The sequence below is a fragment of the Hoplias malabaricus genome, chromosome 9 (genome assembly GCF_029633855.1).
Source record: "Hoplias malabaricus isolate fHopMal1 chromosome 9, fHopMal1.hap1, whole genome shotgun sequence".
Lineage (NCBI taxonomy): Eukaryota > Metazoa > Chordata > Actinopteri > Characiformes > Erythrinidae > Hoplias > Hoplias malabaricus.
Genome location: NC_089808.1, coordinates 25384943 through 25406160, shown reverse-complemented (window position 1 = coordinate 25406160; position 21218 = coordinate 25384943). Strand labels below are relative to the sequence as shown.

Sequence of the window (21218 nt, the reverse complement as noted above, 5' to 3'; positions counted from 1 at the left end):
TGAGCCCTGAAGAGGGGGAAGTGCAGATAAAGTTTTGAATGAATGAATAAATAAAGGAATCCTGTTGGAATTTGAATATTGCATTTATTTAAATACATTAAATTTTTTTTGCAATGTAACAAAACTATTGGCATATGAAATTCCAACACCATTTAAATGAATAAAACATGGCTCACTTCATTTATATTTTTTCTGCGGCTAGTGCAGAAACACTAGGTTTTCTTTCTCTCCTCCTCTGCTTTTTATCCTTTCTTTCATTTTATCTTTACATTGTTCACAGCCTGCTATCTTACAATAAGAGTGCCGAATACAAATGAGGTAAGAAAGTGGTTCGACAAAAAAAATAATAATAATAAAATAAAATTAAAAAAAGAGAGAGAGAGATCATGCAGAACATGCCGAAAAGCAGCAGAAAAATGCCAAAGAAACAAAACAAGTGGAGAAACTAACAAAATAAACAAACAAACAAACAAAAAAAATACCCCAAAAACACTGTGCAGGAAACAAAAACAAAAAATAATAATAATAATTACACTGCTTTGCGTCTTTGGTTACAAAGTGGGTTGAAAAGATTTTCACAGCTTTGTAATCCCCTCCCAACCTGAAAAAAACAGAAAAGAAACACGCGTAAACGCAGGAACACTGCGTCCCGCCGCCTGCCCTCCGACAGCAAACTAAACCAAACTTACATGCGCTCTTCATGCTTCAGAAACAAAAATGAACGTACATTCAATCCCAGGTTTAACCCTTTCACGCTCGGAGCTCCGACTCCGCCGTTAGTGTTTAATAGAAGTCGCCAATTATTCATTTTTATCAGATTGAGTGATTGATTGGGGATATTAAAAAATAAAAAGATAAACAACAAAACAAGAACAACCCAAAGGCCTCTCCTCCTCGTTCCCTTCAGGATCTGAACACAGCAGCTCCTCCAATAAATAACAGTTCAATGCAAATCCACTGGAGACTCTGAGACCAAAATAAAAAATATACAGATTTATATCCATTCATTCGCTTATTTATTTATTAGATATTTACCGCCATATCGTCACTTTGCGCACTGTGGCTCTGAAAAATAGACTCTTGCTGGAAAACAGCATTGTGAAAAAATAAACCCTCCTCATTGGCTGGATTCTTTCTTTTAAAGACTGAAAACAAAACACTTCTCTGTTAATTAGGCTCCGCCCCCTAATGTCCGATTACTTCTGCCCGCGGCCGTCCTGAAGCTTGATTTTTGTCTTTATTTTGGTGGGGTTTTTTTAAGCTGGTGGTGAACGAGACGTTTTCATTAATATATTTTATACAGAATGATAAACACTAAAAGGGGAACGTCAACAGCCTGACCTCCGTCTCACATCTCACAAAAAATAACCCAGCCGCAGTGGCCCGGTTTTCCCTGGTGTTAGAAAGGGAATAAACGATCTGCAGTGAGCTACACTCACCATGCGGTAAACAGAAGCCAAAATTATTTGTGAAAAGCCATGTTTACGCCCCCCACATCATTTACTCTGCTCTGATCTCATCTTAAAGTCCTCATTATGAGATTAATACAATCCACCTAATGGGTTTATTTTTGGGGATAAACACTGATATAAAGCATCCAAAATCTCTCTCTCTCATTTATTGATGATTTCCTCAGATACAGAAACGTTTTCAGGAGATCTCGGTAAACATGAGGGTTGTAGGTTTACTATGATAAATGTTTTTATTACTGATATTGTTTCCTCATTTACACACAAAAAATAAATTAGTAATTTTAGACAGTCACTGAGTCACAATCATTCAGTCACACACTCATTCAGACATTCGGTCTGTCACTTAAACACAGTCAGTCAAGAAATCAGCCACTCACTCACTCAGATTCTTAATTACACAGATACATTTATCACTCATTCATTTAGTCAATCACTCACTCATACTAAAGGAACATGAGGGTTAGGTTTAAGACAAAAAAGAGGAAACTTTCCTAAAAGACCATGTGATGGTTTATATTTTAATGTTTGTCTAAAAATACCCAATACATAATGCGCCCGATGACGTAGAGCGGGTGTGATTTAGCGAGACTTGTGCTGTAAACTGAAGCTGGAGAAAGCGATTCCCCGAGATCTCAGGAGATACTGGACATCAATGACAGACTGACCATGACCCAAAGATCTGAGAAACCGCAGCGAACAGAGTAAACACGATGAGCACGGGGCCTTTTGTAGCGTCCGGGAACGCCGGGAGACGTCGGAGAAGCCGTTTGAGAAGTTTGTGGACGCTGCTTACCCCCCACAATGAGGGACAGGAAGTGGGCAGGGCTTCAGGCGGAGGTGACGCTTGGCGTCTGACTGATGACGTCCGGCTGGTGCGGCGGCGGCGGATGTGAGGGAGTGCTGCTGGGGTTGGAGCTGAGGTTCGTGCTGGGGTTGTTGTTTGGGTGGTTGTTGTTCCCAGCTGGGGCTGAAAGCTGCGAGAGCTGCTCGGTGTTCGCCAGACTCTTCAGAACGGCGTTCTCACGTTCCAGAACAGAGTTTCTCTCATAAAGCTCCTTAATCTGCTCCTTCAGCACCTCCACCTCCTCTCGCACCGCGTACATCAGATGGCTTTTCACCAGATCCTGCGCAGAGAGACGGAAGGAGAGTTAGGGTCAGGTTTCATCCAGGGATTTTTTTTTTTTAACTAATTAATGAAGTTAACACAAATTAACTGGATTTATTTATTCAGTAATGATGCGGCACTGGCCAATACTTCCCATTTACATTGTTCTAGTAAGACACTGCCCCCTAGTGGCTCTCTAACACTCCATTTACATTGTTCTAGTAACTTTTTTGTTAATATTCCATTAAAGCTTTGGTTCTAATAGAAAAAGGTTCTAATATTTTTTTTAACTCAGAGACAAACATAGAAACTCACCATTGCTTGCTCTATTTTATTATCGATGGCAACAACACTCGCTCCAGAAGCACTGAGAGAGAGAGAGGGAGAGAGATATTGATTCATTAGGCATAACTCCAGATTGAAGTATATATCTCGGAGAGAATCCGAAGACCAGTGTGCGTTCAGACTCATGATTCAGAACATGATTTCTCATCCAAATTTACATTTTGCTTTACATTTGCTGAGGAAACCTGTTTTTATTTAAAATAAGCCAAAAACAACAAAATTTCTCTGCCGGTATTTACAACACATTTGACTCTGCTGTATTAAATAAAAACAGTCATCATTCTATAAAATGATGACAATATGCAGAAGCACATATTGCAGACCCTAGACAACTGAAACCAGGCAGAAAACAACAATATTAACATCGGCAGTAAATATTTACCCACAACGCGATTGACAGGACCCAAAGCGTCCGGTGGAGCATCGCTGTAATCCAGGAGAGAGCGGAACCACGAACCACACTTTACAGCGCATTTTAATTCGGAACGGATCAAAACAAACAGGCGAGAGGACTGAGGTCTCTGCAGCGAGCCACACTTAAAGAAGCCTATAAGAAACGGAGGGGTGTGTGTGTTGCGTAACGTCAGATGCTTTGAATAGGAGAGAAAAATGTGACCCTCGTTAAACCTGCTCCCTGCCATAAAGCAACACTCTCTCACTCTGAAAGAGCAACTCCACCTAATTCTCCCCTGAAAATTTCTGCATAAACACCAACGTGCCATTCACTTCCAGCAGCGGCGACTCTGCGAGGTTTCAAGCTTCACCTCAATTGAGTTGGTAGGATCTGTCACATCCATTAAAAACTGGCAAAACATTAAGTACGCTGTAACGTAAAACACACACACTACCATCTTTACCCAATGTACAATGTAAAAATTCTACCTCGGCACTTAACCCATCTGTGGCCGTGAAAACTGAACTCCACACAAAACCCTTTTCAGGTTTAGTTCCCATTCATGGATCTAGTTTGGAATTGTTCTGCACATTTCTGCCAAAATAAAACTGGTTCAGGGACCAGTGAGAGCATCCATGGGCGAGTGGAGACAAAGAAGCTCCAGGAAGAGCTCAGAGCCTCAAATAAAGCATTACAGTGCAATGGAGCTGAACAGGTTGTTTACAGAGTGTTATAATAAATGAAAGAAAAGAAAACAGGAATGTGCTCCATCTGTGTGCTTTCTGGCCACTCCAGGGGCATCGCATACTTTCCTTCACTGTTCACAAACTCAGCAGACCGTTCATACCCCTGTGATTTGGCGAAGTGTGGAATGTGGGACACCTACAGCCCTGAGTTTGTCGTTTAGGACCGGTTGGTTTGTTCTTGTCACTTCTCCTCGCTCTGTGACTGTCACCTCTGTCGCTAGCTGTGTGCACACTGCTGGTGTGGGTATGTAAGTGTATCTATAAAGAGCTGTGGTAGTGGTGGAGGGTGCTTCACAGGGGCCCTATGTAGCGCAACAAATTTCTTCACCCAAAGATCATTAAGGGATTGCAAAAAAAAAAAAAAAAAAAAAACACACACAAAAGGAAAAGAAAACGGCAGCGTGCTTTGTCGTTACTGTCCTACATTAATGCCTCTGTTAGATCCACATTTTAAAAAAAGAGGCTAAAAAGCCTAAAGTTGGGGGTGAGAACAACCTACCGAAAAGAAAAACACGAAATCCTTTGCGGAAAAGTAAGGGTACGCGTGGTTTCATGGTCACGCTTTGCGAAGCATCCAGTCTAAACAGAGGAGGACAGCTTATCTTTCTCACTCAATCCTCCATAATCTTCTCTTCTCGCTCACAATAATAACAAGGGAAGCAGGAGGCCAGAAACAGAGCGATCAGGACCAGGATCACAGTAAAGTGAAAAGAGAGTGAAAATACCAGCGGAAAACAACAAGAACATTCTCTGAACCCCTCAGCTACCAGCCAGGTTTGGGTGGAATCACTAGCTCCATTTTGACACAGCACCTTCCGGTGTGATACAAATCGGTTTTTGACAAATCGGTCTTGTCGTTTCTAATAAATCATGTTCCAATGTGATGAGGATGTGAACGCCCCCTGCAGGATTTGAGATAGATATGAAATGAAACTGTGTCAGCGTATGGCGTAACTGTGTCTAACATTTAAAAAACAGTTGAAGTAGACGTGAAAGTATCTGAATGTATCCGATAAAATGCAACAGCGCCACGCTGTGGTTTTATGGTTTGCAACTTTGACCTGGAACTCTTTATATAGGATGACCACCCATGCACACACACACAACCAATGACCACAAGACGTCACTGCTATATACACATACGCTGATTTGAGCTTCACAGAACACAACACAAAACTAAAGTGCATGCCATTCACCATCACTCCTGCAGCAATGCACATTGAGTCATGACACTATCCACTGCATGGTCCCAATCTAGGCACCACATTTACCTAATGGAAAACCAGAAGAGCTGGGTTGAGTCGAGCAGAGTAGGGACCATGCAGTGGAGAAGCACCATTAGCCTGTTCACACAAAACCTGATGCAAGAAGAAGGTGCTGTATGATCAACTGGGAAAGAAGGACACTGCCCTGTGGTGGTAATGAAAGAGTTATTAAAAAAAAAATAATAATAAAAAAAACCCATGGGGAAACCCAGGCACAGGATTCAAATTAATCTGGATTTAAAAACGCAACTTGCAAAGGTTCCCCCAGGACTTTTAATATATCATTGCAGTCCGATTAAAAACCATCTCCATTTTTAGTGGGTCCCCCCCCTTGTGTTAAACGTGGGCATTAATCTCTGTCCGTTCACAGCGGCTAATATCACACTGACCAATGAAATGCTGAAAAATCAGTTTCTTTAACTAGTATCTCATTGGCTGTCCGTCAAAACCATGCATCTAACCCCCCCCCCCATTCCCCGGGTGCCCGCGCCAAAGTTAGCAACTGATTTCACATTTCCTCACGTGAAATATTAGAGCAGCATGACTAATTAATCACAGTAAGGATTAAATAAGCTGACGTGGATCTAGTTTAGTGATGATACACTCTGCTTTTGCTGAAACATGGATTCACTGTGGTCACACGGAGGTGGACGTGGCTTGGTTGAATCCACTAAAAGAAACAGTGTCAGTGTTTGCTGTGTGCAATAAGTCCATTTTCCAAATGAACCTTTGGGACCTGCTCCCAATAAAGATGTGTTTACATGTCTGAGCTGTACTGGGTATAAATGGCGTTATCTATGGTTTATTTTTACTGTTTCCCTCAGAGAAGTTTTCCTTCTCTTGAAAAGTTTTAAATCGGACAGTGAATATATTAATATATATTTGGCAATTCCAATGTACAACACACAAAAAAAGAAAAGAAAAAGCAAATAGCAGCTTATGCTAAATAAACACGTTAGTGAACTCAAGCAGTGTGCCTGAAACATGCTTAAATAAATCCACCCATGCTAAATGCTAACAACAGTTTCACCAAGCCTCACAAATAAATAAAGAAATACATTAGTAAAGAAATATAAACTCTATAATGAATGAAATAACTGCACACTCATATGTGTCAACACTTGGGTTATCTGGATAATATAGGTTACCACATCTTGGGATTCAACACGCTTGGAGGAGAACATCAACTGCCCATTTCTGTTATGGTTTAGCAACATGCCGAGTGACAGGGAGGAGGGGCTTTTGCTCAGAGATTGATTTTGTATAACTGAGTTATAATGCTCTTACAAACGATTTACAATTTGTTGTTGCGTGTGTATATACACTGCCTGACCAAAACTAACAAAAGCTGTACACTGATAATTCTCCCCTCACTGTCCACTCCGCTCACTCTGTAGCTGTACAATTACAGACTGAAGTCCATCTGTTGCTCTACATACTTTGTTACTCCTCCCTTTCCCCTTGTTCTTCAGCACTTCAGATGAGCTACTGTCTCTGACTTTACATCTACAAGGTGAACCAACAGGGGAGTAGTGTCTCACAGAGTGGACAGTGAGTGGACACAGGGTTTAAAAACTCCAGCAGCACTGCTGTGTCTGATCCACTCGCACCAGCACAACACACACTAACACGTCAGTGTCACTGCAGCACAGAGGATGATCCACCACCACAGTGAGGGAGTGAGTGTGGGAGTGTGCTGTGAGCGCTGAAGAACTGCAGGAAAGGGGGCTAACCAATATGCAGAGCAACAGATGAACTACAGTCTACCTGTATGGTCTACCGTCTGCAAAAGTTGACACTTATGCAAACTCCACTGTTTACAGCCACGATGCCATGCTGTGGGTCCATGCAGCACACGCTACAGCTAAATGCTTCACACCACGGCCCTGTCCACATACTGTACCTATCACCCAGAGGCTTCGAGTCACACAGCCTAGAACCGTGCTGGAACGCTCGGAAGAAAACCGTGGATGGATTCCTGCTCTCCATCAGAGAGAGAGAGTGAGAGAGAGAGAGAGAGAGAGAGAGAGAGAGGTTAGGGACATGGTGGAGGACAGAAACAGGGAGGACACCAGGGCATCTTCAGCTGGACAGAGCAGAGGTGACACCAGGTATGTACTTATAGAGTGTTATGTTTACTGTATGGTGTGTGTATATGATTTGGACTTGCTCTGTGTGTGTATATAAGGTATTGCTGTTGTGTGTTGGATCTGAAAAACCAAGAACTTTTTTTCTATAATTATATATATATATATATATATATATATATATATATAGTGAGGGATGATGACCACATGGTGGGTTTAGTGAGAGAACCGAACTACAAGTCTGAACACACGCTTCAAGTATGACAGGATACGCCTCATTTCTGCAACCTCCAAGCACGAGATAAAGTTAGAGATAAGAAATTGTTTAAAGTTGATTCATTTTATCAAAATATTCTTTACATCTTCGTTTATTCACAAAAGCACTAAGAAAACTGTGAGGACTGTAAACAGGGTGTTCTGTGCTGTAAAAAGAGAATATTTTGGGAATGTTACAGTGGCTGGAGTCTCAAACCTGTTAAAATTACCTTCCACACAGGCAACCTTATGGAGTTTGTAAGTACAGAATGTACCATATAGAGAAGAGGAAGGGTTTCTCCCTGTGTCAGAGGGGAATATCAGGACTTGGATCTTTTCCTGCTTTTCCTAGAATCCCTGGAACACATACTGCCTTGGTACGTACACACACACCTCCTCAACAGCCGAGCAGCTTCTTAGAAAGCCACGTTATTTTTAAACATACTAAATCCACACAGAATCTCCAATTACACATCTGTAACATCATTATATAACCATACTGCATCCAAATATTTATGGATACCCCTCATAATACTGAGAGAATTCAGCAGGCCCCATAAATGACAAACAAACTCAAACTGGCTCAGGTCTCAGAATGTTGAAAAGCACAAACCGAAATGAGGCTGTTTCTCTATTTCCTGCTCCATAGGGGGGTAAAACTGACTTATTTTACTGATACAGTTACATTACTTAAGGAGGAACTGACTCTAAATTCAGGAGAGCGCTAACTGCATGAAAGCAAACACGGAACGAAAGTGTTACAAAACTAAACAGCTCGAGTTACATGAGTTTCTGTAGGAATTCAAACAGTGAATAAACACTTACAGACACCAACAAGATACAGTCGCTTCTTACTCACACACCCCACTGCACATTAAAAGAAACAGTTACTTCTTACTCACACACACACACACATTGCTTCACCTTAAAGGATGTGGGGCTTCTGAATGAGAAACACAGGGAGCTTGTTTCACTGTGAGAATCATCTACTCTGCCTTTAAAGCATTGATACAGATCAAGGTCACCATATTCCAGGCCAAATGCCCCACCAGAGTGGTGTAAATTCCCCAGCACTGGAGACTCCATCCAATACCTGTGGGACAAGCTGGAGCAGCAGAGCTCTGGCATCTGATCTCACTGGGGTCTGTGCTGCCATCAGATGCTCACAGCTATGTTCTTGACTCTTCCCAGAACAGTAGAGTAGAGGCTGACACTACAGAAGAGGAACACTTTTGTACTGAGCTGGATCCTTCTCATGCTGCTGTGCTGCAGTTGGCAAACCTTTGCCATGGACAAATGCGAAAACAGCACAAGATCTGCAACTCCCTTTGTGTCAGATAAGGGAAGTAGCACTCGCACACACTTCTGTTACAAACAGTGTTCCTGCAGATCCAGCATCCAAATCAGTTAAGAAAAGTGGGAAAACACATGCAGAGCAAAAGATGGACTACAGTGACTAACAGAGAATGTACGGCGAGTGTATGAGCTCCTCTCCCACACACATTTCCTTAGACAAGGGGTGGACGTCAGGGACGAATAAAAATGTTGAATACAGGAAAAAATACAGATGTCTCCAGGAAAAATAAATTACTCGCCAAGACACAGGACCTCACGGGAAAAATGTGTTGCTTTGTATTTGTTTCTTTCCTGGCACCTCATGTAAACTTCGCTCCATCCCAAAGTGTGCGCCCACAGCACTTTGCCTCCTCTGCCTCCTTTAATGATTTTGCCGCTAGTCCTAGTGACTTTTCAGACCTACTAGAGAGTTATTTAAAAAATAAGAACCCGACTAGCACCAGCGACTTTCTGTACAAACATTAGCTACTTTTTATAGAAGAGAATCGCCTGTAGCATGACTTGTTAAAACAACGGGACTGACCATGAGAGGGAGGCACAGCTCTCTCTCCGTGGCGTCTCAGCTCCCAGAGAGGGAGCACCACAGTCGGCACGGCAGCTCACAACAATCAGAATGAGCTGCAAATGTACAAAAAGTGCTTCCAAGACATGTTTGCTGCCTTTTATGGTGAGTTTATTCCTTTTCCTGACCAGAGATCACATGATTGAGGCAATCTGATTTATTCAAACAGTAAACACGTCTTGTGGCATCACACTTAACAAGCAGATACCAGCCATTTTACCGACTGCCCTCAGTTTGTAGAGAAAGTACATTACTGCTCCTGATGTTTTCGGTGTATGCGATAGTATCATTTCAGTATCGGTATAGAGATATTTAGGCAGGTATCAGATTGAAAGTCATAATTTTGGTATCGTGACAGCACTACTTTAGAGGTTTATAAAAATAACTTTACTACAACGCTGCATTGTGTACTACAGAGGGTAGAGGCAGGTGTTGTAGAGATGCAGCTCCTAGTGGTGTGGGAGTGTAAATGCAGAGTGATGCAGACACCAATGCAGAAGTATAAGCCAGCCTTAAGGGTTAAAATCTCAGAGTATACTTTTCTCTTAGAGACAGAGGTGTTCTCAAACCACCACATACTGCTGTGCGCACTCCTCTTAGACCCGGGTTAAAAAAAGACAGCGCAAATAGACGAGAAGCCAAGGACAAACAGCCACGGGAGAAGGCCTTCTTTCACTGAGGAGTACACCATTTACTTGGGTCTCATGTTCTCCTTGTGTAAACACACACACCCCTGAGGAACTGTGGAGCATTCAGAGGAACACAGCTGTATGCAAAAGTTTGTACACTCCTAGAGGGCACTCCACAATCAGTACTGCACAGTGAGCTGGTTAAGTTAAAGCAACTCTCAGTAAGATTTGGTATTTGTCGTTCCTGCTGCAGAGTGTAATTCACTTTTACAGCACTGTACTGAAATCAAGAGGGAAGGACAGGTAGGGACTGGTTTCCTACCCTCCTGCAAAAGTTACATAGTGCAGTTTCTGCATTGCAGAGCCCTAAGTAACAATGACAGAGGCTCTATTCTCCCTGTTATAATTCAGTGGCGCATCATAGTGATTTTGAAGCTGTGATTTTAAGGTAATAATATACCCTATTTTTGCTTTAATATCAAATTTCAGCCTCCAGAGAACACTCCAGTTCCACATACCAATGGATCTCCATCACTCCAGAGAACACGGTTCCACTTTTCCACGCACCAGAGGAACCTCGTCACTCCAGTGAACACAGTTCCACTGGGTAAAGGTGGGCAGGTGTGGAAACCTGTCTCCAACTGAATATAGGTCAAAGCTCCAGAGACCTCACCTTCCCCCCAGGTCAAGGAGCGGAGGAAAGTGTGGAGGAATGTGTGGAATCTTTAACTGTGCCTCACCCTTAAAGAAGCCCCCCTTAAATCCCCCTCAAATCAGGCTCAACTGCCTCAGCATGATTAAAATTACCTCTTCCTTTCTACACTTTCAGCTCCACTGTCCACTCTGGTCACCCCTTAGTCCAGCTGTTGCTCTGCATTCTTTTTAAAACCCATTTCCCCCTGTTCTTCAGCACTCAGGACCCCCACAGAGCAGGTGTGATGTGGTGGTGGGTCATTCTCAGCGCTGCAGTGACACGAAAGTGGTGGTGTGTTAGTGTGTGTTGTGCTGGTGCGAGTGGATCAGACACAGCAGTGCTGCTGGAGTTTTTAAACCCTGTGTCCACTCACTGTCCACTCTGTGAGACACTCCTACCTCATTGGTCCACTTTGTCGATGTAAAGTCAGAGACAGTAGCTCATCTGTCGCTGCACAGTGTGTGTTGGTCGTCCTCTACTCCATCAGTGACACAGGACGCTGTCGGCTGGATATTGTTGGTCGGTGGACTATTCTCAGTCCAGCAGTGACACTGAGGGCTTTAAAAACTCCAGCAGCACTGCTGTGTCTGATCCACTCGCGCCAGCACAACACACACTAACACACCACCACCACGTCAATTTCACTGCAGCGCTGAGAATGATCCACCACCACATCACACCTGCTCTGTGGGGATCCTGACTGCCGAGGAACAGGGGGAAATGGGGTAACATAGCAACAGCTGGACTAAGGGGTGACCGGAGTGGGCAGTGTAGCTGAGAGTGTAGAAAGGAGGTGGTAATTTTAATCATGCTGAGGCAGTTGGGCCTGATGAGAGCAACAGATGGGCTCCAGCCTGCATCTCCAAGAGCCACTTCATCTGAAAAGTAGATGAAAGAAAGTGTGGCCCATAGTTAAGACAGATAAACTTGTGATAATCAACGCTGACCCCCTTTGTATTCAGTTTTATGTAATCTGTGCGTTCCAGAAAGAAAAAAGACTTGGAGTTTCACTCCACAAACCAGTTCTTTAGACAGGTTTTAGAAGCTTAGAAACAAGTACATTACTTAAAAGCCGTGACTAGGAGCCTATACAGCGACGAGTTAAACACGCAGTCTGATGGGTTACAACATGACACAAGCGCTGGGGTAATTGCACGCGTTTCTGTCGTGCTTTAGCTCAGAGGATGTGTGTCCTAGAGGTGAAATATCTGAGTTATTACTGAACCGGAATGTCGTCCCGAGGAATTCAGCTCACTCAACACTTTTATCTCAGGAACAACTGCCTGTCAGAGAGAGAGAAAGAGAGCTGCAGTGCTTCACACAGAGAGGACGCCTTTGAAGGCAAAGCAATGGATGGCATCTCTTTCAAGTGAGAGTCTGGCAACAAACCAAATGCTTTCACAATTTCCTTAAAAACACAGTTGATCAGAGTCTGACGTTTGCTTCTTTAGCCATGCCCCGAAGCTACGAAGCCACGACGGCTAAAGCCTTAAAGGCACGGCACGACTGCCAGCATCCCACACTGCTGCACACCTCCTGCAGACTGAAAAAGTGGGCATCATGCGTTACATTATTATTCAGTAGGCATGTTAGTTTGTGGTTGATATATTGTCCCAGAAATAATTGCAATAAACAATATTATTGCCATTTTATGTACTTTTGATTTAATGATAATAACACAATAATGCAATTACAGTCCTTTAAATAAAACAAAACCACAGTTGTCAAACAAAGCAACATAACAGCCCCAGAACAGAGAGACAAGAGAAATCCTGAGCACTGGCTGACTGGATACAATGGTGGTGACATTCATTATGAAATATTATGTGGGAAGCTGTGGCCTAATGGTTAGAGAAGAGTGCTTGAAAGATCGTTGGTTCGATTCCCATGAGTGGCAGGAAAAATGGGGACGGTGGGAGTGAAGGAACAGCACTGTCCTCCTCCTCAATCCATGGCTGAACAGCCCTTGAGCAAGGCACCAACCCCACAACTGCTCCACGCTCTGCGAGTGTGTTCACAGCCCCTAGTGCACTAGTGTGTGTGTGTGTCCACCGCCACAGACAGGTTAAATGCTTATATATGTAAAGAAAAAAAAGAAAATTATGTATGTAAATACATATACAAGTAAAAATTACTGAGAAAATGTCTATAACAGCACTGTGCCATATCAAATAATTTCATTCACCATAATACTGTTATATATATATATATATATATATATATATATATATATATATATATAAACATCATGATAATAGAAGGGAAACAACTAATTTGTTTCACCGCCTCAAGCAGAAGAGTCAGGTTGAGAATGAGGAAAGAAAGAAATTCACGAGGAGAACTGTGTTTAGTGTTAGCTCTAACCCATTAAGACATACTCTAGCCTAGCATCTGTTTTGCTTTTGTTTATTTACTGTAAACTACTGTAACTTAAGGGTGCTTTTCCCATATTTGTTTACATTTTCTGTTTTTAGTTTGGTACATTGTTTTATACAAAATCAGAATCTTGACTGTTTATAAAACAACCAAATTTTACATTTTTTATCATATGCTTCTACTTAATGTTCAAAACCCTTACATATATATTAGCATACAATTTAAGTATTTATTTTTTTACCATAGTTTGTTCTTGAAATTAATAAATATCATATCGCCAAGAATATTGTTATCGCAAAAATACCCTGAAATATTCATTCATTCATTCATTATCTGTAACTGCTTATCCAGTTCAGTGTGGCGGTGGGTCCACAACCTGTGATATGAATTTAGGGCCATATCGCCCACCCCTAGTCCATACATTGCATTCTTTGATGTAATTACTGTGACAGATATATTATCAAGTTTTTGCTAAATATAGAAATGCTCATTTAAAAAAAAAAACTGAATGGAAAAACACCAAAATAATCCTAAAAGATTCAAATGTCAAAATGCGGGAATGCGAACAACAGCGATGAAGTAAACATTTCTGGTTCAGACCTACAGAAAATGGTATGAATTATTTTCTCTTCTTTAGCCCTCACTATTTGTTACTGGCTGCTCATTGTAACATACAGTCAATAATCAGCATCATAAACGACTGAGTTGATAGTTGTAACCTAGAAACCCAGCATTATTTAGCCTCTTATTTCGCTCATTGGTCACTGGCACCTAAAAAAATCTCTCATTGTTATATCCGTCAGTATATGTCCAGTACTACAGGTCCAAAGTCGACAGTCAATGTACCAAATTAAAGCTTAAAGTCACTGATTTTCATTGATTTAATCATTTTTGCTGTTACTGGAAATTGTTATGAAAAACAATTAGTGACAGTACAGATTTTCAGATTTCTCACGGCCCCATATTTGAGTAATGTGTACATATCATATACCAAATCGAACGGACAGACTCTCGGGATCACGAAGATATACACTAAAATGTAGGACTAAGGAATTAAAGTAAAAAAAATAAGATATTCCAAACTTCCTCATCGATGACAAAACGACTGCTTCTCGAAGCCTGAAGAGCCCACAAGCGGCTCACACATAAAGTTAGCACAGCAGCGCTTACCTTAGATAGTCCCCTTCAATACGAGACTAAATCTGAGTCAAACTTCTCCATCAAACCGTTCGTGAGTAATCCTCATGTTTGTGTCAAGAGTACTGGCCGGAAAAAAAAAAAGTCTAGAAAAAAAAGTAGTACACATTTTCAAAAAAATAATTAAATTATGATCCCCATGGATCCATTTACAATGACATGTCAATCAAATCTGTAGACCAATCAGGGGCAGAGTTATGACGATGTGCAACCAAGGAGGCGGGACAAACACGCAGCAGAGTGCATATGATTTCAGTGCCTAACAGACCCAGACACCGCGAGAGAGACTAAACGGTTCTGTTTGACAGCAACAAGCTCCACAAACAATAATCAAGTCAATAAACATGTTTTTAAAGCTTAGATGTCTTTTACTAGTTACATTTTCCCTACTGAGGGCATTTAAATGCAGCAGGGGATGTGGGGGAGGTTGCCTTGCTCTACAGCCAATCAGAGTGCTTTTAACACGTCAGTCATTTAAAGGAACACTGTCCTCGTGAGAAACAAGTGTAAACATCAGAAATAAAATCAGTACATCAGAATAAAACACACCATACCTAAGGGTTTTTACTGTTTGGCGAGGGGTAAATGGACAGGAGATGAGTTTCTTATAGAAAGTAAAGAAAAACTCTAAGATATTGACATTAGGTCTAGACAAGATATATACGCTGTATTTTTGCAGTAAAAGTAATCATTTTCCTTATGGAGAGCTTGGGGTCTAAAGAGACACTTGGAGAGGCCATTTTTCCACTGTCTGCTCTAGCTTGAATAACTTCAAATCAGTAGGAGGTATCAACCCCAAATTTTACCTGATGAAAGTAGACCCCTGGAGAGACAATTTTAAAAAGGAAAAAAGTAATGGGACTCATGAGCTCTTCAGTTTACAGTAACGTTTTTTTCAAAAATAAGACAAGTGCCTACATATTTTTGTGGTTTTCATAAGCTTTTGACCACTTCATACATATTTCAGGACCTCTAAATGGTTTCTTTTACAAATTTGAAGGTTTTCTGTAAAAATAAATCATGAAAATGCCTCTAGTTTATTCACTGCCTGAGGAATGGGAATATTGGCTTTACATAATCGGCCACTACTGCTCTCTAAAATCACCATCGGCCATCAAAAAACCCATATCGGTCGATCACTAACTATAATATAACATAATATTAGAGAAGCAGGCTTAGGAACTGAGTGTTGCCTGGTTTATTCCCTTCACTATCAGGAAAAAACGAGAGCAGGGGAGTGAAGAAAGTGTGCCGTCTCCTCCCTCAACTTCCACAGGTGAAGTGTCTACTGCCCCTTTCACACATGCATGGTAATCCAGAAATGTTCTGGAGTTTTCCTGGAGGAGCTGCGTGTGTGTGTGTGAACGCAACCCGCAACTTTCATCCTGGACACTTCCAGCTCCCATCTTTACCAGGGTGCAAGGAGGATAAAGTCCAGGTAATGTTCAGGAGTTTCTTCTGCATGCGTCGTACAAGCGCTGCCCCCACGCCTAAAGCATGTTTCATTTCCGACCACGATAACGTCTCACATAGAAAATCTTCCACTGTGTGCTGCATGTGTGAACGACTGCTCCAGGACATCTCCAGACCCGACGCTCCAGAGTTTCTCTAGAAATTCCCTGGGGTTCAGGTAACACTGGTTGTGTGCGTGTGTTGCAATGACTTTAAAAGCACATGCACCCTTCAACAATTTTCTCCTTGAGCCTTTGAATGAACCAGATTACAAACAAAAACCCACAATCCCATTCACACAGCGATCTGAGATCTGGGCTAAAACTGAGCTAAAACCCACATTACCGTAGCCCTGAACCGATCATATTCTCCCCCAAAAAGCAGCTGGAAATATTCATGAAAGTGGTTCTTAATTATTGGTAGATTATAAAACCCAACTCACATGAGATGGATCAACTTGCTTAGCCCTGACTGAACCAGTTCCTGCTGCACTTTATGAAACTAAGGTCACCAATGCAAAGTGTTGACTAGAGGGGTATAACCCCCCCCAGCATTTCTGGCACTATCCTCTACCTTTGGAACGAGTTGGAGTGGTGTTTCTCATCCAACATCACTCTGCATTTAAACCTAATCCCACTAAGGCTTGAGTGCCATCAGATATTCACAGCAATGGTCAAACCTAGGTTCAGCAAGTGGGTGCCCGTTAAAGCATGGAAATGACAGGTTTCTAAACTTTACACAATGTGTTTTTAGCAGGGTTGATTTGTTGTCCTGTTCCTATAAGTGGGGATGGTTTTACAAACAAACAAACAAACAAACATTTACACTGCAGCATGTGGCCTTATCTATGATGGGGGGCTTTAGGGGATGGTCCCCTCTCCTGCTTGTGATAGGCTGAGCACTGTCTATCAAAGCCGCCCCCCTGGCTCCATATCAGTGGGAAAAAGAGGAGTTGCCCGTTAGCAACCAGAGAAAGGGCTTCGAGCGAAAAACGCAAATCCCTGTCATGTAGGACGCCTCTGCACGTACAGGCAAAGCAGGAGAGAGAGAGAGAGAGAGAGAGAGAGAGAGAGAGAGAGAACAAGAGAACATGGGGCACAAAGCCACAGAGGCACTTGTACTGTTTCCTTTCAAACCCTGCCAACAAGAGCTGAAGAATTACACTCAAGAACAACAACAAAAAAAATGAAAAAAAAAAACATGCAGGAACCGAAAGTCGAGCGTTTCTCGAGAGGAAGCAAAGCAGCGACACTTCTCAAGTGAAACCCAAGCGTGCCAGAAACGGCTGCTGAACTCTTCAGCTTCTGCATCAAACCCTATCAAACTAATAAAAAAGCCCTGGTGATATTTCTGGACACACTTCTCTGCGACATGTTCCTCCTCGTCCTTATCGCCGTTATCAGTTCTGACATCAAGAGCAAGGCACGCTGCCGCAGAAAAGCCTCCAGGGTCCACAACACATGGGCCTTTCAGCTGCTCTGCTGCAACAACACTTTCCTGTGCGAGCTCAGAGATAAACAACTTGGAAAAGGAAAAAGCCTGTGGCTCTCCTGCCTCTTGAACGACTTAAAGTCTCAAAACTTCCTCACCTCGAGAGCCCGAGGCAGAAAGAAGAGCAGAGGTCAAAGCCAAGGCGAAGATTTACAGGAAAACGGAAACTCTTCACAGTAAAAGGAACTTCAGACCTAGATTTAGATTTAACACCCCCCACCACCCCCACTTCATACAACACCCCCCTCAAAACAAACCATGAAGTCAAAGTAAATCTTTCTTGATCATTTCGAAACTAATTCACTCAGCAGCTGAGGTCTGCACACGGTCGTCCTCTGCTTTTACTTCTCCTCAGATTAACTGAGAGAAGCCCATCAGTAGGCTTCCTTCCTGTTGCCCACAATGTTCATATCTCACTCACCCCACTCACTCTCTCACACACACACAGAGTTGCATGACTGACTGGTTTGCTTAGGAAGGGAATGAACATATGACTTAAAAAAATGAAAAAATGAAAAAAATATTAAATCCCAGTTAGAACTTACATTCCTACAACCAGCACATGACGGCTGAGTTACATTGTGATGCTGTGTTTAGTGTGACATGTGTAGTGTGACTGTGTGAGTGTTGCTGTGTGTGTTGCCATGCGTAGTGTGACAGTGTGAGTGTTGCTGTGCTTAGTGTGACTGTTGCCATTCGTAGTGTGACGGTGTGATAGTGTGTAGTGTGACGGCGTGAGTGTGGCCATTCGTGGTGTGACCGTGTGAGTGTGGCCATTCGTGGTGTGACCGTGTGAGTGTGGCGGTGCAAGTGTGTGATTGTTGTTATGTGTGTTGCCATTGATAGTGTGATGGTGTGAGTGTGTGTAGTGTGACGGTGTGAGTGTTGACCACATCACTCTCTCTCACAACCGGAGGATGTTTTTTGAGCTGCTGTTTTTGAAGTGAAACTTGCCTTGTGGTTTTTGAGATTGTATTTTACTGTGGTCACTATTCGAATCAATCAACAACATTTTCCTGGAGAACGTTTTGACCGAACTACAAAAACGCTCTTATATTATTAGCTACTCTTACTGTTCTGTTAATAACACACACAGGATGGAGCTACAGTCAAAGCACTGAGGTGAGAGCCCAGAAACCTCCTGCTGTCAAAAGTAAAAAATAAAATGTGACCCAGCAATTAACAGAATAAATCCCTCTGTAAAAAAAATGTCAGTTCGAATGAGAGCGAATCCTCACCTGTCATCATCCCCGTCAATAGGGATGGCTATTCCAAACAGGGTGTTGACTCCAGAGCTTGCTAAAGGCAGATCCTCTGAGATCAGGGGCTTCCCGAGGTCTTTCGTTGATGTCAGAGGGGCCTGGGCCTGAGCGTCCGATTTCCTTCGGCCCTCCTCCGGCTGGACAAAGCCACTCATGGCCACCATAGGTCCAGCAACACCGTTCCTGGCGACTGGGGCTTGGGATAAGCTGGCACTGGGCACGGGAACACCTCCAGTGGCTGGCATCGAAGCAGGCGCTCCGGTGGATGCTGGCAAGGTCTGGGCATTCCCCAAGCTCGCCGGAGAAAACTGTCCCAGCTGAACTGAGGATCCAGGAGGAATCATTCCGGTCCCGATTTGGGCCATCAGGTTCGGGATCGTCGCTCCAGGCTGGCTCCCTGGTAAAGTCACAGCAACCCCAGCAGGGAGGCCTGCCATTTCCCCTGGAACAGCCATCACCGCTGGAGTCGGGACAGGAGACGGCCCTTGACTAACTGGATGAACCACAGGCAAGCTGGCACCCGGATGAGTCTGGGAGACATTCAGAGACAAATGTCCGTATTCCACCAGGTGATGTCCTAGAGGTAACTGTTGAGGCGTCTGCTGTGGAGCCGGATAAATCAAAGATTGGGCTTGAGCTGGGGCAACTCCAGGAGATTTCTGGATGACCCCCTGGTGCAGCCCGTTATTGCCTGGTGGGAGAAGGCCGTGAGGAATGATGACGTTCTTGCCCCCCAGGTCCGGTGTACCCGAGCCGGGAGGAACCTGCTGCTGCGGCAGGTTACCATAACCATGCAGATCAAAATGGTGAAACACCACTGGGTCAAGGCCGCTCGATTCAGCAACTACGGATCCTCCCGTGGCACCTAGTCCACTGTCTCTATCTCGGTCACGATCTCTATCCCGGTCTTTATCAGTCCCCTGCTCGCTCAGGCTCACACTCGTGTGCCTGATGCTGTCCACAGTCCTGCCCCCATCGGGGTCTTTCTCATAATACTCAGTGCAGGTCCACCTGCCTCTCCTGAAGGGCTCTCCGGTACCATGATCCAGTTTGATGAGCCTAAAACGTGAGCTGCAGGACACACTGCCGACCCCAGACGAGGACGACTGGGGCAACTGGGATGTTTGAGATGCCTGGGAAGGCCCCTGTGTCCCCTGTTGCCCCGATCCATGCGCATCCCGTGCCACAAACCCTTGCTGGCCACCATTGGAATGTGGCTTGTTCTGAGGCTCTGACTCACCAACATTGTTCAGAGCTTCTTCAGACGAGCTCCTCTCGCCGCCAGGCTCCAGCTCGGCCCGGGACACATTGTCGAAGATCTCAGAGGAAGAGATGTCTTCGGTGCGGGACTCATCTGGATCATCCAGGCTTTCAGTATCATCTGGCTGACCGCTGCCGGCCACCTGAGCCTGGGTCACACTGGTGATCTGGAAACAGCTCTTTTTCTTGGCTGGCATTTTAGACATGCCTGAAAAGGGGCTGAAGACACCAACAAGGACTCCTAAAAACAAATAAAGGACTAGAGCAATAATAGCGTCTCAGAAAAGAACCCACACCAGGGGGAGTCTCACTCTCACGCTGGGAAGCTAGAGGCCGCTGGCCTGCGCGTCCGCATCGCCTCTTCCCCTTCTCTCCTGCTGCATTTTTAGATGACGTCTATCCCCCCTAAGCACAGTTAAACCTGTTTGATGCAAACTCACAAAAACAGACCCCGCTCCTAACACAGAGACCCTCTCTTTCTCCTCGGAATCAGGGTTCAAGAAGGCCGCTGGCCCGTGCGTCATTAGCGCTTCTTCCTCTTCTCTCCTGTTGCATTTTCCACTACTTTTTTTACAAAATTAAATTTGTCCAAATACATCAGAAGTGACAAAACACTCGCCCACAACAGCCTAAAGAGGTCAAAAGACGTCCCAAGCAAAGAATCCCGTAGGGAGAGGCCTAAAACTCCGCTCCTTTAGCTCCAAAGCAACGCCGGAGTCTCCGCCGATCTCTCCCCGGGCTGAGGCGCCTCTCTCCGGTGTCAGGCGGGACGGCGGCCCGCGGCCTTGCCAACAAGCGCCAGGAAACCGCTGCGGAACAGAGGATTAAATACGGCGTTTTTAAAAACTGTTGCGGGTTGTTTTCCTCTCCTTTTCCTCCTGCTGGTTCTCCGTCAGCGCTGGAGAGTCGTAGCGGAGAGACTCGGCGCTGAGACCCGCTCCACTGCGGTGTAGTACAAGATGGCCAAGCTACGCACACACGTAAACCAGCTTGGAGAATACGGAGCATGCCTAGCGTAGGGCTTTTAATTTATAATTTGAAAGCGAACGTTTTAAAACGTACAATCAATCATTCAGTAATAAATAAATAATAAAAAAAAGAAGTTACATTTTTCCTCTATAATTATTATAAATCGTGTCAGATGTTATTTTATATTATATAATATATTAGATATTATACATTTAGTTACATCATATTAATACATTTTATACATTAATACATTTTATATTTTAAGTTATTTTATCTAAAGTTTTACTACATAAATATTAAT

General features: G+C 43.5%; 1 protein-coding gene across 3 annotated transcripts; it reads right to left on the bottom strand.

Moving 5' to 3' along the window:
- Positions 1-85: 85 nt before the first annotated feature.
- Positions 86-20933, bottom strand: tsc22d2 (TSC22 domain family 2). 3 transcript variants are annotated; one of them, XM_066681188.1, is made up of 4 exons: positions 18665-20933; positions 2893-2944; positions 2266-2596; positions 86-601 (listed from the first exon to the last, which is right to left on the bottom strand). In XM_066681188.1, the coding sequence occupies exons 1-3, from the start codon at positions 20152-20154 to the stop codon at positions 2300-2302; spliced, it is 1839 nt and encodes a 612-aa protein (XP_066537285.1). In that variant the 5' UTR covers positions 20155-20933; the 3' UTR covers positions 86-601; positions 2266-2299. The 3 variants fall into 3 exon arrangements, with proteins under 3 accessions (XP_066537285.1, XP_066537284.1, XP_066537286.1); XM_066681187.1 differs by lacking the exon at positions 86-601 and having other exon boundaries at positions 608-2596; XM_066681189.1 differs by lacking the exons at positions 86-601; positions 2266-2596; positions 2893-2944 and adding an exon at positions 12961-12982.
- Between the last annotated feature and the right edge of the window lie 285 nt (positions 20934-21218).

Excerpts from the sequence above, each read along its gene's own strand:
- tsc22d2 (XM_066681188.1), bottom strand. The coding sequence starts at position 20,154 with ATGTCTAAAATGCCAGCCAAGAAAAAGAGCTGTTTCCAGATCACCAGT. Across the intron at positions 2,945-18,664 it reads ATTGACGGGGATGATGACAG|TGCTTCTGGAGCGAGTGTTG; the intron begins GTGAGGATTCGC and ends TCTCTCTCTCAG. Across the intron at positions 2,597-2,892 it reads ATAAAATAGAGCAAGCAATG|GATCTGGTGAAAAGCCATCT; the intron begins GTGAGTTTCTAT and ends CTCTCTGCGCAG.